The sequence below is a fragment of the Vipera berus genome (assembly GCF_964194415.1).
Source record: "Vipera berus genome assembly, chromosome: 8".
NCBI lineage: Eukaryota > Metazoa > Chordata > Lepidosauria > Squamata > Viperidae > Vipera > Vipera berus.
In genome coordinates this window covers 15,182,017-15,207,697 of record NC_138211.1, presented here as the reverse complement: position 1 = coordinate 15,207,697, position 25,681 = coordinate 15,182,017, and the positions used below count along the sequence as shown (strand labels likewise).

The following is a 25,681-nucleotide window of genomic DNA, read 5'->3' as shown; positions in this document are numbered from 1 at the left end:
TTCAACATTTTGAATCGCCTTCATTTTCAGATTGAATCTCAGAACTAAGATACACATAACTCCTAGTGTATCCTTCAACAGGTATTACTTGATATTATTAGTCACTGAATTAAAATAATCCTTAAGATATGGCTATCTGCCAATATTAAGTTATTTGTAATTTTTTTCAGCACTGTACACTCTGATTGCTAGATAGATTTTGCAAATATTTTGCCATTTAGCCAGAATATTGAATATGTGGAAATGTAAAGGTTAAATGTTCTTTAACTTAAATGCCTCTAGGTAGTCCTGTTTTCAAAAACTCATTTTTTAAAAAAATATTACCTGCATTGACGATGTCCCAGGTGAACCCAGGATTTTTTAAAAATGTAATGCATGTAAGCTAGCACTTCTTGATTGGGTTTTGATGTTGATATCCAGAAACTTTAATTATCATATTGCTCAATAAGAAAAGAACTTCTCCTGAACATCAGAGAAACATTCTAAATCCATGCATCAAATCAAATCCACTTTCAAAAAATTGCTACAAAGTTATCAAGGACATTCAGTACAGTCTGTTGTTCTGCTTCAGTTTAAAAATTGACACTTTATATGAAAAAAGGAGAAACAGGCATATCACAAAATGAACAAAAAACATCCAGTGTTGTCATCCCTTTATGAAATATGGTTAGATGTCACATGGGACATCCTTAGAAAATAAGATAAAAACAATTGGGGGGGGGGTGTTATCTGCTATTTGACTAGTGTTACCCCCTAAGAAAGAAAGGTAAAGTTGGACAGTTGAGCAATTTTGGAAAAATGGGATACAGAAAGCGAGTGGTTGGGAGGAAACTCAACAGGTTGTCTTCTTAAAAATGGGTCTTTTAAGACTAGCAGTGCTTACCACAATAGCCATGTGTTGTATATGTAAATAGTTCATTAATCAATGTGTATATATGTAAACAGTTCACTAATACTGCATTGACAAGTATAACGGAACAAAGCGCCTGACAGAAAACCACGTGGGAACTTTGACAGCTGTCAAAGTTCCCCGCACAGCGCAGGCGCCACCACTGACAGCTCGCGGCTGTCAAAACTCCGGACCATGAGGAAGCCTGAGCTGTCAAGCTTCCACCACACAGCGCAGGCGCAACCACTGACAGCTCGCGGCTGTCAAAACACTAGCCCATGCGGAAACCGGAGCTGTCAACAGAAGACGGCGCGGATTGGTCCCTGCTTGACACGGCGCCAAAACAAACACTGCTGATTGGTCCTCGCTACCAGCTGCCGGCTATAAAAGCCGGACAAGTTATTCAATGTTGCCTTGCTCTTAATAAACCTGTTGTTAACTAGCCTGTCGTCCCGAGTGGTCCTTAGGCTACTTCACTGGCGACGAAGGTGGGATCGCTCCGGAGCTGAAGTCACGGCCGAGGAAGAGAATTCCCGGCAAGAGCTGTCACGGAAGTTTTAACTTCCATCGGAGCAACCCAGGACCGGACGACATGGCAAACTTCGGCCGCGTGAGGGAATTTGATACCCGCCATCCCGAGAGATGGCAATCACACCTAGGCCAGGTCGAAGGATTCCTCCTCGTCAGTAAAATCACTGACGACCGGGCAAAGGCCGCCGCTCTGCTGTACATCAGCGGACCGCCTGTGTATGATGCAGCCGTCGGTTTGTTCAGCCCGGTGCCCATCACTGAAGTCTCCTACGCGGACCTGGTGGACCAGCTGAACAAGTACTACATGCCGGCTCGTTCAGAACTGTATTGGCGGGTACAATTCGCCCAAAAGAAACAACGGCCAGACGAGCCCGCCAACGAGTTCATCGCCGGGGTCAGACACGCCGCGCGGAACTGCTGCTTCCCCGACCTGGAAGACCGCATCAGAGACCAGGTGGTGATCGGTCTGAGGGACGAGAGGCTACAGAAGAAACTGACGTCCAAACCCGACATGAACCTGGCAGAGCTGACCAGAGAGATCATGGAATACGAGCACAGCCACAAGAAGAAGCCGACGAACACGACCCCAGAGAGCCCCGCGACCGTCTATCAAGAAAGCGCAACCTTCAGCGACAGCGGAGAGTCGGTGGATTTCACCGATGGAGAAGCCCTACAGCGCAGAATGGAGCACCGGCAACCAAGGAGAGGCAACACGTCGGACCGCCGTAGGTCCAGGAACCTTCCGCCGCCGCCACCGCGCTACGAGCAACGAGCCGCCTGTGCCAGCTGCGGGGGCAATCATGCCCGAGGAAGCTGCCGTTTTAGAAACGCGAAATGCCACAATTGCGGAAAGACTGGCCACATCAAGCCGGTGTGCCGCAGCAAGGGCCGGGACAACATCAATGATGTGGAGGCAAACTCCCCAGGTAGGCCGGCTGCCCAAGCCAGCAGAGAAAACCCACCAGGGCCCCTGGTAGAGACAATTGACAGGGTTAATAGCTTAAGCTCCAAGGTTAAGATCTGGGTCAAAATCCAGGGGGTGCCCTGCCACATGGAAGTGGATTCAGGGTCAGCAGTCTCCTTAATTTCACTAACCACCTATCAGGAGATCTGTCAGCAAGGCCAGGATCAAATCCCCCTGAAACAAACCCAGGTACACCTAGCTGATTTCCAGAAAACCCCCATTCCGCTGGAAGGGAGAGCCAAGGTCGTTGTGCAGTACAAGGGGTTCAAGGGTCCCTTAGAGGTTTTAGTTACGCCAGGGAACCGTACCAACTTGATAGGGCTAAACTGGTTCAGTCCACTAGGCATCGCCTTAACGGGGGTTAACACCATTCAAGCACCCAGCCTAGAAGCCGTTTGCGATAAGTACGCCGACGTCTTCGATGGCACTTTAGGAAAATATACGGGTCCCCCCATTTCCTTGCAGCTAAATCCAGCAATCCAACCAATTAAAATAAGAGCCAGGAGGGTACCCTTTGCCCTTAAAGAAAAAATTGAAAACGAACTGGATCGCCTCGTAGGACTAGGGGTGCTTGAGCCAACGGAGGGGGGAACCTGGGAAACCCCTATTGTCACCCCAATCAAACCTAATGGTGAAGTGAGAGTGTGTGCAGATTATAAGGCGACAGTCAACCTAGCCCTCAGCCCCCATGCTTACCCGGTGCCAGCGGTAAGGGACGTATTCGCTTCCATCCGCTCTGGCGCCATTTTCGCCAAGCTCGATCTCACGCAGGCGTATTTGCAACTGCCTGTCACGGATGACACCGCGGAGGCCCAGACAATTGTCACCCACCGCGGTGCCTTTAAAGTAAAGAGGCTCCAATTTGGCATATCGGCGGCCCCGGGTATATTCCAGGGCATCATGGAGAAAACCCTGAAAGGAATACCCGGGGTCTGCCCCTATTTCGACGATGTTCTCATCGCCGGAGATAACGAAGCAAATTTAGCTGACAGGCTGTCAGCTGTGCTGAGCCGGCTCAGAGAAGCCGGCCTCAAACTTAAGCGGGAAAAGTGCTCTATTGGAGTCACCTCCACTGAATTCCTAGGGTACAAAATAGATAGCCAGGGCATTCACCCCACCTCAGAAAAACTTCAGGCTATTCAAACCGCACCCAGCCCTAGGAATAAGCAAGAGCTTCAGTCCTTTTTAGGACTGTTAAACTTTTACCACGCCTTCATCCCCCATAAAGCCACTATTGCGGAGCCTCTGCATAGGCTCCTAGACAAGGGTACAACGTGGTCCTGGACCAAAGAACATGAGAATAGCTTCCAATCGTTAAAAAAGATTATCTGTCACAGTTCAACTATCACCCTTTTCAGAGAGGACACCCCAATATGCATCGCTTGCGATGCATCTCCCTACGGAATCGGGGCTGTCTTAAGTCACCTATTCAAGGACGGTACACAAAGACCCATAGCCTTCTATTCACGCACTCTGACCAAAGCTGAAAGGAACTATGCTCAAATTGACAGGGAAGCCCTAGCGATAGTAGCAGGGGTCAAAAAATTTCATGATTACCTGTATGGAAGACCTTTTACTATATTTACGGATCACAAGCCCCTGCTAGGCATATTCACTTGGAATAAAACTACTCCACAAATTCTCTCTCCGAGAATTTTACGATGGTCCACATTCTTAGCAGCCTATTCCTATAAACTAATACATAAACCAGGTAAAGAATTGGGACACGCTGACTGCCTCAGCAGACTACCCATACAAACCAGGGACTCAGACCCAGCCCCAGCCAGTCAAATTTTAGCAATCTCCCAACTTCCAGAATGCCCCTTGACTGCAAACATTATAGCTAGTAATTCAGCCAAAGATAAAATACTTACCAGAGTCCTCAAATGGGCCACAACAGGGTGGCCAGCTCAAAACCCACAACCCCAATTCCAGCCTTATTTTAGCAGAAAAGATGAGATCTCAACACATAAAGGCTGTCTGCTGTGGGGAAATAGGGTCATCATTCCAGAGAAAAACATAGACCAAACATTACACATTTTACATGAAGGACACCCTGGGATTGTAAAAATGAAGGCGATGGCTAGAAGTTATGTGTGGTGGCCAGGCATAGATAAACAAATAGAAAAGTATATAGGTGGGTGTTATACCTGTCAAGAGACCAGAAACGAACCACCCCAGGCACCAATCCATAAATGGGAAACTACAAGGAACCCTTGGTCACGTATACATATAGATTTTGCAGGACCTATCCAGGGCCAAAGTTTCTTAATTGTAGTAGACAGCCATTCTAAATGGCTGGAAGTCACCCCCCTTAGAAAAACAACGTCCAAAGCCACTATTCAAGCCTTACGAAAAATATTCGCTACACACGGCCTACCTGACACCATAGTTTCAGACAACGGACCTCAATTCACCTCTCGTGAATTTCAGATGTTCGCTATGAAGAATTGTATTAGGCTGGTCACGTCGGCGCCGTTCCACCCATCGTCGAACGGGATGGCTGAAATTATGGTACGATCCACAAAAGAAGCTTTAAAAAAATTCGTTAAAGGGAACTGGCAGAGGCGTCTCAGCCAGTTTCTCTTAGCACAACACACAACTCCATGCGCTACAACCGGCAAATCACCGGCTGAATTAAGATGGGGGAGGAGGCTAATAACACGTCTCGACAGGCTGCACCCCGACACATACCCAGAAGAGAAACAGCACCCCCATCCCGCCCGCACACTTAACCCTGGTCAATTGATATGGGCACGATCCTACACAGACAAAAACAAATGGGTACAAGGGACAGTAATAAAACAAACAGGGCCCATCTCATACCTTATAGCGACGCAAGCACAGGGCAACATACGCCGCCATATTGACCAACTCAAACCCAGACAACCGCCACATAATTCTGAGCAACCTACCAATGCCGAAAGACATCCTCCACCGGAAATGCTTCCGATCCCAACCCAGGAAGAGGAACACCAAAACGAAGGACCAGAACCAGACCACCCTCCACCCCTTCGCCGCTCAACCAGAAATAGAAGACCACCCACCTACCTAAAAGACTATCAGTGGGCAGGTTCCAACATCCAAGACGGAAGAAACGCACCAGGGGAGGGGTAGGGGTGTGTTGTATATGTAAATAGTTCATTAATCAATGTGTATATATGTAAACAGTTCACTAATACTGCATTGACAAGTATAACGGAACAAAGCGCCTGACAGAAAACCACGCGGGAACTTTGACAGCTGTCAAAGTTCCCCGCACAGCGCAGGCGCCACCACTGACAGCTCGCGGCTGTCAAAACTCCGGACCATGAGGAAGCCTGAGCTGTCAAGCTTCCACCACACAGCGCAGGCGCAACCACTGACAGCTCGCGGCTGTCAAAACACTAGCCCATGCGGAAACCGGAGCTGTCAACAGAAGACGGCGCGGATTGGTCCCTGCTTGACACGGCGCCAAAACAAACACTGCTGATTGGTCCTCGCTACCAGCTGCCGGCTATAAAAGCCGGACAAGTTATTCAATGTTGCCTTGCTCTTAATAAACCTGTTGTTAACTAGCCTGTCGTCCCGAGTGGTCCTTAGGCTACTTCAAGCCATTTTGTGAATCAGTGAATCATTTTCTCCTAGGGGATAATTTTTTTGTCATGCCCCTGATATGTTCAAAAAGGCTTGACATCCCCCTTTCAATAGTTGGATCAATGTTCTTGTCTCAAAGGTGCTTTTTCAAAAGGCAACTGGGCTTTCTTTGATTTTCCTTGAAGACATTTCACCTATCATCCAAGAAGCTTCATCGGTTTTGGAGGGGAAGTTGGAAGGCTTAGTTCTGACAGGATTCCTGTCAGAACCAAGCCTTCCATTTCCCCGACCATTCTCCCAGAACTGATGAAGCTTCTTGGATAAGAAACTAAACATCTTCAAGGAAAAACAAAGAAAAAAAACACCAGTTGCCTTTTGTAAAAGCACCTTTGAGTCAGTCAAGATCTGGATGACTGAGAATCTCCATAGACATCAATGTTCTTATTTCTAGCAGAAATCTACAGAATAAAATTTAACTTTTCATTAGACAGATGGAGGGATGGCTCCAAACTACAGATGGTTCGATAAAAACAAATGAACAGCTCCTCTTGCATGGAAAGCAAGAATATAGTTTCACTCAACAACAAATTTTGTCTTGATGGATTACTTAAAAACAATAATGAAAACCGTCAGATCATCCTAGACAGAAATAGGTGCTGTTTTACTATGCACAGAGATATTTTGGATTTTCCTAGGGGGAACATTTTAGGATGTTAATTGCCTATGCCCCCACGTTCTGCTACCTTAGGAGTGAAATAATCCTAAGAAAGTTTACAATTTGATTCCTGTGGATTGTGTAATCTAGCCATTGAGCATTTGTAAACTCAGAAAGGCTTGAGTGATGAACTAGTTCTGTCCTTCAGAGTGCAGAAAATCCTTGGTCAGAAAAGGCAGATGAATGTGAATTTTAAAAACACAATGTAAAATAAATGACACAAATCATTTGGAGCATATCCTAATGGGATTTCTATATGTTGGCAGAATCTGCTTTGAGGAAACACAATATCATGTTCATTTTCCCTGTTGGTGGGCCAACAGATGGCCTGGACTTCTTTAATACAATGACACCTTGCCAGATATTTGGTCTTCCAGGAACTGAGGCCCTTTATCCCTATTGTAATGAGCCAATATGCAGGCATTCTGACCTCTGAAAAATTATACTCTTCAAACAGTTGGATCTGGCCCAAGGGATCAGTTGGTGATCAGGTGTCAACTTCAAAGCAGTAATTAGGCATTAAAAAGTCAATGCTTCCTGACTTCACAAAGTGAAATTAATACAAGTTATAATAACCTTTCCTAACCTTATGGCTACCAGACATATTTGGTTTCCACAATCTCTGAATAAGCATGCTCTTTGGCTAAGATCGTATGATATCAGGGCAGTTAAATTTAACCTATGTGAAATGCATTATTGTGGAGAAAGTTATATAATGATGCTTGGTGACACCCTGTTTTATTATGGCCAAGGCTTTTTTCCCCATTTCATACTTTACTTTATACTTAACTTTGAGATGAACCAATCTATTCCAGCAAATTTATTAACTAATGCCTGGGGAAGCTAAGTCTCTCTAGATTTCAAGTGATCTCTTTCACATTCCTACTTGTAGAGATAGGGTCCTGGAACATGGCCTTGGAGAAATGGTTATGAAACAGAAGCATGCTTTAAATTCAGGAAACAGAGAAAGTATTAGTAAGAAGCTCATATTGTCTCGCCCTAATACCCTGGTATATAAGAGGGAGGGTAAGGAAGACACTGCCAAGCTTTCAAAATTGTGTTCTAATTTAATAATTTTGATAATATTGTATAACCTGTTTCCTAACAAGTCCTATATTGAAGGGTTGATATTATCTTTGGCCCATGTTGATGAAAGTTGCTAGCTAGGTGGTAAGTCCAGTATTATCTGGACTTTGTTATACCTTTCAACAAGTGACCATTTTTGTTATAAAACAGCTGGAGTAATTTCCATGTTATTTTGTTTTCTAAGTGGAAAAAAATATGTCAACACTTCTCTTTATACTGAAATATATGCACTAAACTGACTTAAACACGAAATCCTATGGGAATGAAGACTTGGCCAGGATTCAGCAGTAAACAGCCCCATTTCTGTTTTTGCCACGTTGTAATCTCGTAAGAAGAGAGATAGATGATATAATGGTATTCAAAGATTTTAATATCCCAGTGAATTCTGAGGGCAGCTGTTGGGTCTATTAAAAGCTCAGCCAGACCCTAAGCCTTTGACTGATAATTTATCTTCAGTACTCAGTGTAGCTAACTTTGAATATTTGCCGCTTTTACAAATGCTGTTGTTTTTAACAGATTAAGGGAGGCCATTTTCAATATAGGAAATAAAGTTACTGTACTGGGTTTCAGTGATAATGCAGAATATATTTCAGACTTTTTATTGCAGGTTTGTTATCAAATATTGTCAAATGTTTTTTCCCCTAAGGTTGCTATCATATATTGGCAAAGTGTCAATTTTACTTTGGTTGGTTGGTTGTTGTTGATTGCATATCCCTTTATTCTAATTTCAATTTATAAAGCCCAGATAAACGTTTGCACAGATTCTTAAATGTTCTTTTAAAAAAAGTGTTCACCACCAATGAAAGAGTTATGTATGTAATATGGTTTCTTTTTATCATGCCTGAGGTTTATAGATTAAAGACTTGGTTGACCAAATTGTTTGGCTCTAGATTTTGCATTTGTGGCTAAGCCCAGACAGATTTGCCTATTATTGTTTTCAGTTCTTTATCTGTGTGATAGAAATGATTGATTCATCATGAACCGAATTCACCAAGGAAAAACATTTTTCCCTTGCTTATGAGATTATGAAACTAGGGTTTCTTAATGGATTGTTGCCCTCAAAACCTAGGCTAGCTACTTAAAAGCAGGATTAGTTAGGCAGTTGTCTCTCATTATAGTGTGGGATTTTGTATTCATCTCTTGTTGATAATATGGAGCATGTTGCTATAGTTTGAATCTTGAGTATTTTTCATTTAAGGCCTATGATCCTACATACTTTGTTTAAATTACTAATTACTAGTGTCATTTTAATTTTAAGATTGTATCCCACCCAGATGGTAAGATGGGTGGCCAATAAATTTTACAAATAAAACAAAACAAACAACCCCCCCCAATAAATAGCTATGTTGAACTGACCATATTTGTGGGGAAAAAGCAGCAAGCAAAAGGATTGTGCTCATTGACATACTGTAATTCTGAATCCATTGGTCTTATATATGTAGACTAGTTGCAGATCAATATATATCATTTCTCTACACCGAGAATCCATTAAATTCAATCAATTCAATGGGATTACTTTCATTGCTACGTTTTCATTGTACCCAAGGTTTATTGCATAACTGTATAATTCTTTGGTTCTCTCTCTTTCTCCATGATAAGACTTTACTAGAATTACATAGTGTTTCAACTTGAGAGAGACTATCTTTACTTAGGACTGCAGTAGAACAGCAGCAATCAAAACCCTGCTGATTTTTATTCTAACTGAAACATGACTAACGGGACCTAAGCTAACAAAAATCGTAATGACTAAAACAATATATCAATCCTGTGCAGTGTTTGTGTTTGGTGTGAATCAAAGTTTAAGATAACTAGAAGGATTATGTTGATGGAAAAACAATAGAAGAAATGCAGAGCTATGTAGATGGGGCCAGTACTAAAAAAAGAAAAAAAAAGAAAAGAAAAAAAGAGCTTTCAACACATCAGTATTAATTCCCCGTAGCAACAAAGTACAAATATTTTCCTCTTAGCTTTCCTTCTTCAACTGTCTTACATCCGAGGTAAACAAGAAGCAACTCAGAAAATGATTTATTAAATCATTCAGAGTTAGGTGTGGGAGAAAATTTCCCTAGTAATTCATTTTTGCTGCAACTTCTGATAAACTTTAAGTGAAATCCTGAGATAATGCCAAGTTTGTTAAAAATAGTGATGGCACATCTCCCACTGTAGTGAATGGAAGTTTCAAATGCTTGCAGACCAGTATAAGCTTTTGTGCTCTTCACTGAATATTGAATTTTGAGGCGCACACTTTTGGTGGTGCAGTGGAACAGTAGAATTAATGAATATGCACAAGAATTCTACCTCCCATTTGTAATCTGGATTTTCTTGAATGCGACTCCCATTCTATTTTGAATTATCTATTGCCTTGAGAAAAATAACTTCCCTTCCCTCTCCTCCCCTTTTGTTTCTCTCTCTTCATTTTTGTGAATCAGTATTTTGGATTAGGTTTCTCCAAAACCACTAGCAGCAATGTGTATATTTTTTTTGCAAACATTTTCCCCCAATACAGTAATTTTGTCCCTATTTCCATGAAAGAGGGAATATCTCAACCGATATTAACCATGTGGCAACCTACATTGAAAATAGTGACTATCAGATAAAAATGAAAAAAAAAATTGCAGTTATCTCTAAGGTAGTGACTGTTTTGTCATTGTGTTAACCCTTTTCTCCTTTGCTAGTGATATAGATCTCCTTTTCTTCCTTTCCCCCCCAATATAGGAATATAGCCAGCCGTACCAACAGGCTGAAAAATAGCTTTTATCCGTGGGCTGTTAGGCTTTTAAATGGGACATAATCTTATGCAGAATTGACTTGGGAGGCCGGTGTGTGGTGTAGTTGGTTCACATGGTGTGGTGGGATGGAGGGTTTGTTGTCACTGTGTGTTGGGGGGAGAGAGCACGGGGGGGGGGAGGCTCAGCTAATCTCAATGTACACATGTTGTACTTTGACAATAAAGGTTATTATTATTATTATTATTATTATTATTATTATTATTATTATTATTATTATTATTATTATTACTCTGATTTTGATAGGAAGGAAGAAATAAGAAGACTACAAAGTTATTTGTACAGTTTTGTAATCCCACTGTGGTAGAACATCTTGAGATTCAGCAGCCACAATATTTTCAGGAGTGTCGTATTTGCTACTTCTAAGCAAAGATAGAAGTGGATGCCTCTCTGATTAACAGCACATCAATTTCTATCCTTTATTCCCGACAGGGCTGAAAACGTCCAGCCTTTGCTCAGCTTGTTGATATCTTTGTCATAATACTTAAAGGAGTTTTTATTGCTCCCTTAGGAGCAATTATATTAATAATCAAGTACATCCTTGGATGCAGAAAAACTGGCTGCCTTGAGCTACAGGGTCAAAGAGATATTTATCATGACATGTTTTCTGATCCATTTTATCTGGAAAACACAGGTTTGCTCCCAAATCCTTCAGCAGACACATTTCTTTCATATAATAAAACACTGTTATTCCAGTTAATGGTTTGCTTTGAGCACATTGCCATTTTCAAAGCTAATTTCTTAGTAAGAAAAGCTTAGATATAAAGAAATCTTTTTTTCCCCTCTGACACACAGGCCTTTTGCCACTCCTACTATACTATCACAAGTGCTTCATGAAACCAGGATTTCTCCAGTTAACTATCAATCCTAATTTGCTCTGAAATAGAGTACAGGTAGTCCTTGTTTAATGAAGGTAATTGGGGCCAGGATTTCTGTTGCTAAGCAAGGCAGTTATAAAGTAAGATGCCACGTGACTGCATTGCTTAATGACAGTGATCCTGGCACTCCCAGTTGACGTTGTTAAGAGAGGCCATTAAGTGAGTCACAAGCAGAGCAGCAAGCAGGTAAGGCAGGGTGTGCAATGGGAAACTGGAAGGAAAGTTTGCAAATGGACATCATGTGACCGGAGACATGGCAACCATCATAAGTGTGAGTTGGTTACCAAGTGCTCAGATCATCGTTACCTGACTGCAAGGGTGCTATTATGGCCACAGCTTCCAGGACCATTAATAAGTCTCCTTTTTCAATATCATTGTAACTTCAAACAAATGGTTATAAGCAAAGGAAACACACTTTGATTATGTTGATGAGCTTGTTGGTACCTTAATTCAAGACAGCAATTTTAATTCAATTCTTATTATTCTCAATTCAATTCTTATGAAATTTGGTGGTATGACTGCCCGACTCTGTTCTTTAAAAGCCCTCCTCACTTCCATCCCCACCATTTATCTGACTGCTGTTGTAATGATCTGTTAAGTATCAGCTCTTCAAAAATGAAACAACAAATCCCCCAGCTTTTTTTAAACAAAGAAAATTGCATAGGACAAAAAAAAACCTCTCCACAAAAGTCTCATCTACCAAAAAGAGTGCAATTCTTGTAAAAACCATCCTGTTATTTTCAAACAATGATCCTAGAGATTATTCTGAAATTGCTTGAGTCTGTAAGGCCCAGTTGAAAACTTTGCTGAAAGTTTGTTAATTAGTCTCTTTTTTAAAAAAGATTATTTTTGAACACAGTGCCAACCTAACAAGTAACTGTGTAACAGATCACACAAATGTCCCAGAGCCCAATATGGACACACACCATTGCAAGTCATCCTATCTCCAAACAAACAGCCATTTTTAGCTCTAACACAATTTATTCCCATGCCTATTTGAAATCTGAGAATCAGGCCACATATCTGAAAGGAAAATAATGACATTGTGCCAAGGCTTTCTATGGGTTACTGTAAGTAGTTGTCACTGAATGCCAGATTAAAAGAACCGTGTCTGAACTGCATATGCTGATTTAACTTGATGCACAATTGGTTTGCCCTGTGGCTTTGTCCTTTGCCTGGTTCCACAGAGCATCATGCAAGCAAAATGAAGACTAGTTAATACCAACTGCTCTATCATGGAGTTAAAAAGGATATATGAATGAAGGCAATCATACGTATCCCAGGATAATGTTGCAGGATCCAATCTAGGTCAGTCACCAGAACCAGAGTTTCCAAGCTTTCAGACTTGTGCTGGAGCCCATCCTCAGGAAACTTCTCTCTAACCTTCTGCTAGAGAGAAGTCCCCTGAGGGTGGGCTCCAGGAAAAGACCCAAAGTTTGGAATACTAAACCTCTGGTCCCAGTGACTAACCCAAATTGGATCCTAGGCAGGGATATATGAGATCAAAAGGAGGATTTCTGGAGAATTTGGAATCTCCTAGAGCTCTTTAAAAGACTTTCCCCAAATACCAAATCTGTATTTGCTTGAAATTTGTTGTCCTTGGGAATGACCCTTACCCTTTCTCTAATACTTCTGCTTCAAACTACTGAAGTCCTCTGATTTCCCTCCAAGGTAATGGTTAAGAAGCCTAGAGAATTTTGTACACTCCAAGACTATCCTTAGATGGTGCTAGAATAATGAGGAAATGCTGTTTTAACATTGGTACAAATGAAGACGAGCCACATCAGACATGAGTTTTGGACATGGTAAAGGCAATGTCATGCAATGGTAAAAAAATACACATAGCCAGGACATGCCTGTACCATGATTAGACACCAGTAGGGAAAGGTGCTAAATCAAGTTTGGGTAGAGAGTCCAGATTCATCTAAAATTGATATTATATCCTTAGCTGAAATCCATCTGACTAGTTGAATTAGGTTGACATCACTTTTTTCCTCACATGTTTAACATCTCCCAAGGGAAGGAGATGGAAACATACATCCAAGCCTATTTTGAAGTCAGCAAAGCTGGTAGCCAATACCACATCAACTTGCAAAGTTGAATTATGTGCTGCATAATCAGGCTGTACAAGTTGATTGTCTCTGTGCTGGGAAATGTTTGGGAGGAGGGAGAGAAAATATATTGGGCCAGTGAAGATAGGTAAGGTTGTTTGATATGGACTTGACATGAGCTTATATTAGCATTTACAACTCTTTTTTTTCTGAGTAGGATGAGATTTAACAACTTGAGGAAGTCTAGAGAAAAGAATGACTAGGGATGACATGATAGCAGTGTTCCAATATTTGAGGGGCTGCTACAAAGAAGAGGGGGTCAACTTATTTTCCAAAGCACCATAAGGCAAGATGAGAAACAATGGATGGAATCTAATTAAGGAGACAGGCAACCTGGAATTAAGGAGAAGCTTCCTAACAGTGAACACAGTGGAAGACCTTGCCTTCAGAAGTAGTGGGTGCTTCATCGCTGGAGGTTTTTAAGAAGAGACTGGACAGTCACTTGTCTAATTGGATTAGAAGATCCCCATGGTCCCTTCCAGCTCTATTCTGATAGATAGATTGATTGAAAGGAAATGGCAGCAGCACTGGAAGGCTGCTTCTGTCAGACTCCTCCTCCTCCTCCTCCTCCTCCTCCTCCTCCTCCTCCTCCTCCTCCTCATCCATAATAGGATAAGCAAATCACAGTGCTAAGAGAGAACAATGAAGGTCTGTTGGGGTAAAAAAAGGTAACATGATCATCTGTGGTGATTGGCAAGACCAATGAATGGAAGTATTCTGGCTGCAAGGTATATTTTATTTTTTATTTTATTTTAATTCCATTTATATCCCGCCCTTCTCCGAAGACTCAGGGCGGCTTACAAGCTTAGCAGTAGCCTTCATTCTATGTATATGCCTGCTTATTAGGGCTTTCACACTCACCCCAAGCGGCATTATTACAAAGTCAGCTTAATTGCCCCCAACAATCTGGGTCCTCATTTTACCTACCTCGGAAGGATGGAAGGCTGAGTCAACCTTGAGCCTGGTGGGATGCGAACCTGCACTAATTGCAGGCAGCTGGTGTTACTTAAGGAGGCATTAGCCCACTGCTCCAACATATTGCAGCCAGAATTATACTGCAGTCCTTTTACAGAAACAAAGGCAAATTAGGTAAAGGTAAAAGGTAAAGGTTCCCTCGCACATGCGTGCTAGTCATTTCCAACTCTAGGGGCCGGTGCTCATCTCCGTTTCAAAGCCGAAGAGCCAGAGCTTGTCTGAGGACGTCTCCGTGGTCATGTGGCTGGCATGACTAGACGCCAAAGGCGCACGGAACACTGTTACCTTCCCACTGTAGTGGTCCCTATTTTTCTACTTGCATTTTTACGTGCTTTTGAACTGCTAGGTTGGCAGAAGCTGGGACGAGTAACAGGCACTCACTCTGCTATGCGGCACTCGGGATTCGACCCGCCAAGTTGCTGACCTTCTGATTGACAAGCTCAGTGTCCTAACCCACTGAGCCACCACATCCCTAAAAGCAAATTACACAATTATTAATACTTTGCCATAGTACAGAAATTTTATGTCTCCGTTATTCTGTATTCCTTCAGTTCTGACACAAGCTGTTCAGAATGTATCTTGCCATTTCCCCTCCCTTAAGCCGCATTCAATGGCTGCTTTGCTAATTTCTTCTCCTAAACCCTCTCTTAGCTCACTGCTTACTAAAAATTGCCTGCCTTAATAGAGTTTAGATAAATGATGTAATTAGTCGAAGCAGCAAGATGTTCATGATTTAAAATGAACAATTGTACAGTCGTATTCACAAAGCTGGGTAGCTCCTTAGCAGTTGTCTTATATCTTTTGATGAAAACAACTGCTGCAATAGATTCTTGGCTTCTTAAAATAGCATTGTTTATGTGGTAGTTGTAGCAAGAGATGGGAACTTTCATGTGCGAATCAGGCATCATAGATAGAACATTCCGATCAGATAGCATTCCCATTAGTCTGGAGTCTTTTAAGTCTTCCTCTAAAGAACAAGATCTGCATCATAAGATGTTCTCTTGCTGTCACACAATTACCAGAGATCAATGTGGTGGGAACATCGGTGGCTACTTATAGGACTTGAAATTCTGTAATGGAAAGTCAAATAGTTTCCATGTTCTTCTTCTATCAATAGGTAAAAACACTTTTCTGTATAGCTTAACAAATCCGTAGGCCCATTCAAATATTTTTCTATCAGCCTTCCTGACTTCCAGCAATTTCACTTCAGTTCTGATGGGACTCATTTGTGAACTTTATTCAGATCAGGGACAAGGCAATTTGCAAAAAAAAAAAAAAGTAAAAGCAAACAAGACCCAAGTGTCGTGCAATGGGGTGAGCTCCCGTTACTTGCCCCAGCTTCTGCCCACCTAACAGTTTGAAAGAATGCTCGTTTGAATAGATAAATACCACTTAGGTGGGAAGATAACAGCATTCTGTGCACCTCAGCATATAGTCACGTTGGCCACATGACCACAGAAATGTCTTCGGACAACACTGGCTCCTTCGGCTAAGAAATGGAGATGAGCACTGCCCTATAGAGTTGGATACAACTGGACAGGGGAAACCCACACCTTTTCCTTAAACATCCAGATCTGGAGGAATAGAAACAAGTTTCACTAGAGAACAAAACTTCAAGAAACTGGAAGATGGGTTTTGTAGAAGAGTTACATTCATATGCTTATGTGTATATATAAGCATCGATCAAGAGGGTTAGGGTTATAGACCAGTGACTCTATTTAGTTTTCCATTAAATTACGGCATCCATGGGAGAGAAAAATGTATTAAGTACCAGTTAAGTCCACAGAGGGTCAAAGATTGGGGTTCCAGTTGTTCAATCAGAGCCCCATGATGTGGTATACATAAAGACGATGGGCAGGAGTTTGAACATGCAGTTATAATTGCTAGCTTTTGACATCCCACTCTGCTCACTTGTAATTGCCACGGTAAACTGATTATTATGATAAACTGAAACAGCTTTCTTCAACTTGAGGTTCCTTCAAAGGTCTAGAATCTGGAGATATCAAAAATTAAAACATCTGGAGGGTGTCCAGATTAGCAGATTTTTAATTCATTTTCTCCCAAATGGCTAGTTTTCCTGTTAAGAGAAACTCTCTTAACTCTCTTATCTCTCTCTTTCTCTCTCTCTCTCTTATGTACCTATATTATGAGAGGATCTGAAAGAGAAATAATGGCATATCATAAATAATGCATTTGTGTAATATTGCATTTTACTTTAATTTGTTAAAGTTTCAACCTCAGGAAATATTAACCAAGCTGGAAGGTTGTTGTGTTATGCTGTAAAATTGTGCCCTTATCACCTCATAGTAATGTTAATTCTTGTTCCATCCTGTCCTGGTTCTTGATGGTTGATCATACCCAACAATAGTCAAGATGCTGATGGCATTCATGTTTACGATGTATTCAAAGTTGACAAGAATAAGCAAAAAGAAAAAGTGCAATTCAATGATCACCACATCTCTCAAGAGCATTTACACATGATACACCATCTGGAATATGTGAATTTCTGCCTTGAACAGAATAGCAAATGGTCCTTGTTTTTGATCTGGAGGTTAAAAAGACCCAGACAGCACATATGGGTTGCAATGGCTCTCAGAAACATAACAAAACCCAAAGCATTAGATGACTATGACTCTCTTTGAGATTTATGGCATCCCATTCCTCCCCTTTCCCCCACAAACTGTTTTGGGTTTTGCTATAAGAAAGATGGATGATGTCTGCTCCCAAAGCAAGACATCTTCACTCTTGTGGAGCAGTCCCTCTATTTTTATTTCCTTTCAATTTATTTTTGCAAATGAACCTTGCCATAAAGCTTCATGAAAATGGATGGAAGAATGATTAAAATCCAGATGCTGTCAAGCATGTCTGCAGAAGTAGAGGATTCCAGAGACAGCATCTTGAGAAGCACGATGAAGCTACATACCAAGATTTCCCTGTCATGACTCCCTCCCATGAAATCTTGGGAAACTCTTAAGAGCTGGCAGAAAAATCCTAAGTAGGCTAAAGGGAAGAGAACTCAATTTCTTAAGCCCTGGTCTAGATAGAAAATGTGAGACAATGCAAGTTTTAGAAGCACTGGGTGATGCTGGCAAAATGAAGGTTTCTGGGCCTTTAAAAGCATAAGATATTTATACTTTGGAATCTCTCACCTTCCTGTTGAGTCCAATGGAAAAATGTAATTATTAGGGGAGTACAACTAGTCAAAATCTTATATGAATTTGCAATTTTATCTGTAGACCCAATTCATTTTGAATTTTGATTGATTCAAAGAGTCAAACCGCTTCAAGTTTACAATTTGTGCCCTTGAATCAAAAAGATTTGAAGATGGGATAAAACCATGGAGGCTGGTGCTCAGCAGCCAGTCAGAATTGATTCAAGGCGCCTGATTCAATTTAGCATGCTAAAATGCCCTTGATGATGGAATTGGAAGGGATGATCGAATCAGATTTAAATTTGAATCTTTGCAGTGACTTCTTAATCAATGTACTTGATAGCAATAGCAATAGCACTTAGGCTTATATAACACTTCACAGTAACTTTACAGCCCTCTCTAAGCAGTTTACAGAGTCAGCCTATTGGCCCCAACAATCTGGGTCCTCATTTTGCAGACCTTGGAAGGATGGAAAACTGAGTTAATCTTGGGCCAGTGAGAATCGAACTGCCAAACTGCTGGCAGTTAGCAGAAGTAGCTTGCAGTACTGCATTCTAACTACCGTGCCACCACGGCTCATATGGGATTGATCCAAAACCTTCATGAGAGAATCCTTATAGAAGATTGTGCCACTGTCCCATGATGGTTAAGCTGTTAGGCCAGGATGCAGGACAATCAGGGTCAAGTCTAACCTCAAGGAACTCTGAGCCATTTACTTTTCCTTGGCTCAGTCTTTCCCAAAATACTGCTATATGAAGAGGAATAAAAGGACATTATCCTGTTCATATTATTTTCATCTCCTAGGGGAAAGGTAGGAGGAAAGCTATTGAACATAATTTTTTTATTTATTTATTTTTATTACATTTATATCCCGCCCTTCTCCGAAGACTCAATGTTTCCATTTTTAAAGCTGAGAGAATGGTCTGAAGCACCCACAGATGGAGGACATGCCACCCCAAAGATGGTTTAGTGCTTGGAGTGATAAAATGGATCACTTTCTCTCATTAAAGGTAGTGAAACTCATGAATTCAAGTGGAATGCAACAGTTATTTCAGAAGTCTGAATTTCATCCATTATTTACTGAGCTGTTGAACAAAAGGCAGTGTAGAAGGGAAATTATATTGACATGGTAAGCAATGAGAAGAAAGTCTCTCTGCGGGAATATGTGTGAATGTTGGTATCTTCATTTGAATGTTCTACTCCTAAACTCATCAGAGCTTTAACAATCAGCTTAATGCCTTCTTATTATTTTATAAATCAGGCTATAGTGCTGGAAAATGTGTAAGGAAAGAGAAGAAGAGGATGATCAGCAGCAAAGTAGAGACAGTTACAATGGCATTGGATGCACCATTGGAAAACCTAAAAGACTTGGTTGGAGACAGCTTGAAATGTCAATATTTACAATATCTATGTAATTGCTAAGTTGACAATGACATGTTGGCACGTAATCATTATTTATAGCCCACCTTCTTCTAAAGTTATGGTTAGGGCAATTCCCATCACCTGGTCACTCCAGTTTTAGCATTATAACAATCTGGGAGATCAGTTTGATTGAGAATCCTTCATCCTAACCATTGGACAAAGTTGATTTTCCATTGATTGCATTTCTATACCCCTGTTCTGCCCCTCCTCTTATGCTTCATTCCATTCATAACTCAGAAGGCAATTCACATCCCAATGACGCCAGAGATTAAAAAATGAATATAATAACGGAATAACTTCATTTGTGGAAGCCAGAACAAATACAGTAGGAGCAATGGAACCAAGTCATCTATGTATTTAGCTTTGGCCAACCTTCTTAAATAGAAAGTAGAATTTTGAATTAACATCTATGAAAAAACCAGGAAGGAACAAATGTACTTCCTCTGTCTACGTGTGGTCACTTTCTGGGTTAAAAAAGTTCCAGTCATAATGATGTGGCTCTACTGGTATATTATATACAATATATTTGAGATTGAGTAATAAGATATTTTGATCTGCTGAGACAAAGGGCAGTTAAAAAAGGGGGGAAACAAATAGGATCCAGGCTACTAGGATATGCCATGAAAAATCTGAGCATTGTCCCCAAATTGTGCATTTTTCCCAGGACAAATATTGGAAACAGATTCCCTAGCCCTTCCAAAATTGGTCAAGAAACTGTCTTTTTTTTTTAAAAAAATGTAACTGAATAGGGAAAATGCTTTAAGACATAGTGACTGCTCATATCTCCTATATTTATTTTTTTATTTAATTTTAAAAGTAAATACAGTTAAACCCAGTAGTGGATGAAATCATATAAGATGCTTAAACTGGCTAGTGAATTAACCAATGTTCTGAGCTGCACAATACTCTGCATCATAAGCAATAAATGCTAAGTTACAAAAATTTGTAAAGGATGTTTCATTCAAAGTATTTCCAAAATAGGAAGAAGAATTGTAAGCAGTTCTTGGCCTTTTTTTTGCTTTGTAGAAATCTATATTTTATAGGTTTGGATTATAATTGAGGTAGGAAAAACTGCGTACAAAAACAGGGGGAAAAAATCTCAGTTTTGCTTAAGAAAAATTAAAACACAAGTGATATCTCAAAGGTGCTTCCGTCCCCCGCTCCCAGACAAATGGGCTGTTTTTTCTTTGAGGAAGAAGACAACTTTTCTTCTTTTCATTTTCTTCTTCTCCCTCAAAGAAAAAAAATAGTCCAGTTGCCTTTTGAAGAAAAAAGCATGACCTGGATGACTGAGAATCTCCACAGACAACCTGAGTGATAATTATACAAAACAGAAATATTTGGTATGACTTGTTCAACACACTTATTTTGACTCACAGTTGGGGGTGTGTGATTTGCTAAATTCAGTAACAGATTCCATCCATAATAGGCTGCTGCATTCTTGAGAAAAGGGACGTGGTGGCTCAGTGGGTTAGGATGCTGAGTTTGTCGATCAGATGGTTGGCAGTTTGGCGGGTCGAATCCCGAGTGCCGCGTAACAGAGTGAGTGCCTGTTACTCATCCCAGCTTCTGCCAACCTAGCAGTTCGAAAGCACGTAAAAAAATGCAAGTAGAAAAATAGGGACCACTACGGTGGGAAGGTAACAGCGTTCCATGCGCCTTTGGCGTCTAGTCATGCCGGCCACATGACCACGGAGACGTCCTCGGACAAGCGCTGGCTCTTCGGCTTTGAAACGGAGATGAGCACCGGCCCCTAGAGTTGGAAACGACTAGCACGCATGTGCGGGGGAACCTTTACCTTTTACCTTATTCTTGAGAAACATGACTTCATATGACTTACGAAATGCACACACTGTATATCTGGAAATGCATAGTTTCGTAATTCCAAGAGGAACTCCATTAAGGAGGAACTTCTGATAATCGCAGAGTAAACCATCTGCAACTAACAGCTACCAAATGACATGATCGCAGTCTGTTGGTTTCATAGTGAAATTTCTTCCCCAAAGTGACTTGGCTATTATTAAACCTGACTTTCATATCAATTTTTTTTTTAAAAAATGATCTAGCAAACATTACAAAGGAAAGGTGTCCTTTTTTAAAAAAAGAAAACATTCTGGGTATTGACATATAAATTTCTTTGGGATCTATGAATCCACTCAAAGATTCCACTCAGTCAGAAATCCTAACTGGACAAGTGGCTACAAGCCCTAAATCAACAGATCTGTGAGCCAAGGAGATTTCCACCTCTGTTACTTTTACATGGATAATTGCTATTGTTTATTGTTGTTAATATTCTTATTATTGTCTGTTGTACACACACACATCACATTTTGGCCATAATCAGGCAGTTGAAGACTAACTGGCATAAAACCACCAATTTTTTTGGATTATGCTCCTATTTATTGAATCCAATATTATGTGTTTCCAGAAGAAACCTTTCCTATATTCAGCTTTTTTCTTCAACTGCTTAGCATTTAAATCTGAAAACATATATTTGTTAGTGGACTCTAAGTTGTACCCAAGCAGTATGATTGTCATTCAAATGCCTAAATCAGGGGTTTTCAAACTTGGCAACTTTAATTCTTGTGGCTGAGGAATTCTGGGAGTTGAAGTCCACAAGTCTTAAAGTTGCCAAGTTTGAAAACCCCTGGTCCAAATTATGGAAGACAAAAGGCACTTGGGCTGTTTGAAGGAGACCAAACAGGACACCACAACCTTATCATATCCAGCATTTAAGACTAATATCAACATTCCTTCTAAACTGGGAATAACATCGATTTAAAGTAGGATTTGAACTCTTTTCAGATGCATTTTGATCGTGCAATTTCTCACCTTCATTTCTAAAACATACACATTAAGATCTTTCATTGGTAGCTTCCTCATTTTTTAATCCCTGTTTTTTTTTACAACCCAACATGCATAAGAGAAGAATTGAAGATATCTCCCCTTAGCTAGTGCTGTGTTGGATTGGGTTGTCCATGACCTTTTTCAAAATTTTCTCCAGCAACAGGTGTTAAAGTAGTTTAGATAAACCTTTATAAATAGGCTTCATACATTTGATGGAAAGTTCAACTTTTTGAAAATCACAGAAAAGATAATTTCTTACAAAATGATAGTAAGACAAGTTCTATCTTGAGAGTAGATCTTTTGAAGATTATTCTGTGTATGTGTACTCAAATGTAACCTGGACTTTATGATAGGGAGATAATTGTGTAGACAGATAAATGTTTGGGTGATGTGCAGAAGACTAGGTGTCAAAAACACTTGCCACTTACTTAACCATCAAAACAGCTGATTTGTTGCTCATTGCCTATAAACTAAGTTGCTGAAAATAATGTTTGAGGAGAAGTAAGGGGAGGAGTTTTGGATGAATGGAATTGTGAGCTTGGCTCTGGTGGTGATCATGAATTCCTAGCCTGATTATGTTCTCAGAGGCATTCTGTTATTAATTAAGACCACATATCCATACAGGTTCTGAATGGCTGAGCTCAATATCCAGGTTTTAAAAAGTAGATCCCACAAATATTAAGATTTCACAGAATGATGCCCAGTGAGTCACATCTGTTTAATCATCTCCTGTTCTTATTATGACTCAAACAGGATGTGATATCTGGTTTTCTTATCAAAAATAATGCCAGTGAAGCAGAACTATCCTCTGCCTTATCTAGATCCCCATGACCAGTGCCAAAACCCCATCTTTTTTTAGCCAGTACCTAGCTGCTTAAATCTGTATGTGTACATCCTCAACAATAGAGAAAAAGGACACAGGGGTACAAAAATAACACCACTCTTACCTCATAAATTACTCTATCACTATATATATATATATATATATATATATATATATATATATATATATATATATATATATATATATATATATATATATATATATATATATATATATATATATATATATATATATATATATATATATATATATATATATATATATATATATATATATATATATATATATATATATATATATATATATATATATATATATATATATATATATATATATATATATATATATATATATATATATATATATATATATATATATATATATATATATATATATATATATATATATATATATATATATATATATATATATATATATATATATATATATATATATATATATATATATATATATATATATATATGACTCAACCCAGAGAGACATTCCTCAGTTACATTTGATGAAGAACTCATCTAGAATCTCAAATATTCAGCGAGGGATCCATATCACATAACCCCACATTTTCATTGGCCAGTGTATTTATATTTTACTTACCAATTGGCATGATTAAAAAGAAAGGAAGCCAACACAGGATGAAGCATCCCACAACTATTCCCAAGCTTTTCGCTGCTTTCTTCTCCCGAGAGAACTTTAGAAGCCTTACGGAAAAATTGGATTTCTGCTTGGCGGAAGGGGTAGCTCCTGCAGCTTCAGTGTTGTTCTTGCGGTGGATACGGAGAGTCACTTCTTCTGAGTTGGACTTCTCAGTCTTCAGGCCACATGACAATCCTTTGCTTTCCCTTTTGGCTACCACATACACCCGGCAATACATCACCAGTATGATGACTAGGGGGAGATAGAAGGACCCAAGAGCAGAAAACAATACATAACTTGGGTCAGTGTTGATTTGGCAATTTGTTTCATCTTCTGGAGCTGGTTGTCTCCAGCCAAAAAGGGGACCTATGGATATCACAAGCGATAATGCCCACACACACAGCAGAGCCAAGAGACCTCTTTTTTCAGTCACTATTGCTGGGTATCTTAGTGGGTAGCTCACCCCAATATATCGGTCTATAGAGATGACACAAAGGCTCATGATAGAAGCTGTGCAGCACAGAACGTCAACAGCTGCCCAGATGTTGCAGAAGATCCTCCCAAAAACCCAGTAGCCCAGGATGTCAAGAATAGCAGAAAAGGGGAGAACAGTAGAAGTCAAGAGGAGATCAGCCACGGCCAAGTTGATAATGTAGTAATGGGTTACGCTTTGCAGATGTTTATGACAGGCTACGGAAAGGATGACCACAATGTTGCCCAGGACCCCAAAAACTATCAGCCCTCCAAAGATGACACCTAATAATATGGCCTTAAAAATATTTACTTGCTCCACAGTCTGGGTGCAATTGAAGCAGTCAGGGGCAGAGATGTTCTCAGAGGTCAGTCCCATTATCAAAACTGGTTAATGTTCATCCAGGGTGTTTGTGATTCTCTCTGCCCTTTCTTTGAAAGAGCCAAGAGCAAATATTTGGTAGTGTCGTGAGAAGCTTTATTTCCACATTGTAGATACAAAGTAATTGGAAATACTAGTCCGGTTTTATAAATGCAGAGGAGAGAGCAAAATCCTAGACTAACGAACATATTTGAAAATCCACATTTCTTCTTTTTCATTTGCTCCCAGGAAAAACATAGGCTTTTCTTGTTTCATAAATAATTCCAGAGCAATTATAATGGTTCTCTTTAGAATGGTCTCTTTGAAGTTTAACATACCTTGCTGGATGTTTGGGGATGAAACCATATTAAAAAGTGAGCTAAAGACCTCTTTCTTAGTTTTTGTTTAGTTTTTAAAATAATACCCACTGAGCCACAAGATGCCTTTTGTTACTAAGCAAGGAAAGTTGCAGATGCAGAAAGGCCATCAGCTTCCAGACTCTCTAAAAGTTCTTCATGGAAAGACACAGCACAAATAATAGCAGAGTATTCTTTGCTTTTTCTTATGTCTTCTTCATGTTTGACTTCGAAAAATCTTCCCAGGTGAAAGTAAATTGCTGTCTGTCACTCTGCTTGACACTTCTCAACGTCTAGTCTTTTCGTCCATGACTAGCTTTATGCTCTCAAGTTGCCAAAGAAGCTGTAATAATTGCAACATTGTGACACCCTGACCCAGCATATAATCCTTTTAACAAACAATGGTTATGGACTTGCTAGAAACTCGGAGGAGATGGCGGTCTGTGCTCTTCTGCTTGTCGGATGAGCTGTTTCCTAAAGAAGTCAAAAGGAGAAAAAACATTTCAAACACCAGGCTTCTTGTTGGCCAATATTCCAACAGCAATATTTTTCCAAAATTAGGAATCAAACTTTACTGAGTTTTTAATCATTGCACACAGACTGTTGTTGACTGTAACACTGCTTGCTCATCAGCTGGTGCTCCTCAGACTGATTGCTTCTTATGTTTTTTTCATCAAATCATGAAACTTGGGCAATAAAAATGTTGCTCTCTGACAAATTGGCCATTGATTACCCTGCAGCATCCCCTAGAAAAAAAGGCGACATTGGGTCTTTTTAGAGCAAGGAGGTCTTACGTGGGCCTTCTTTCTGTTAACTCTGTTGCAAGCAAAAAAAATCTGCACCTTTATGCTAAGAAGAAATCATGGACATTTCCATGCTGGCCTCATGGTAATTTGCAACCTAAGGAAACCGATATTGCAGTGATTTCTCTTCCATTTCCTCCTCTACATTACAAATGAGCCTTACGTTAACTGAGAGGGTAACTCAGAAAGCTCCGCTTGCAATTTAAGATGCATGGCTGAAGTTGCAATGTATGGAATTTTCCTTACAGCCTAGTTTTTGTT

General features: G+C 40.2%; 1 protein-coding gene across 1 annotated transcript in view; it reads right to left on the bottom strand.

Moving 5' to 3' along the window:
• The window catches only part of ADRA1A (adrenoceptor alpha 1A), a 32,670-nt gene extending 8,090 nt beyond the window's left edge, over nucleotides 1–24,580 (bottom strand). Inside the window, exon 1 of the mRNA XM_081333469.1 lies at nucleotides 23,391–24,580. Within this exon, the coding sequence (XP_081189595.1) occupies nucleotides 23,391–24,279 (889 nt within the window). The 5' untranslated portion in view covers nucleotides 24,280–24,580. The remainder of the gene's footprint in view (nucleotides 1–23,390) is intronic.
• Between the last annotated feature and the right edge of the window lie 1,101 nt (nucleotides 24,581–25,681).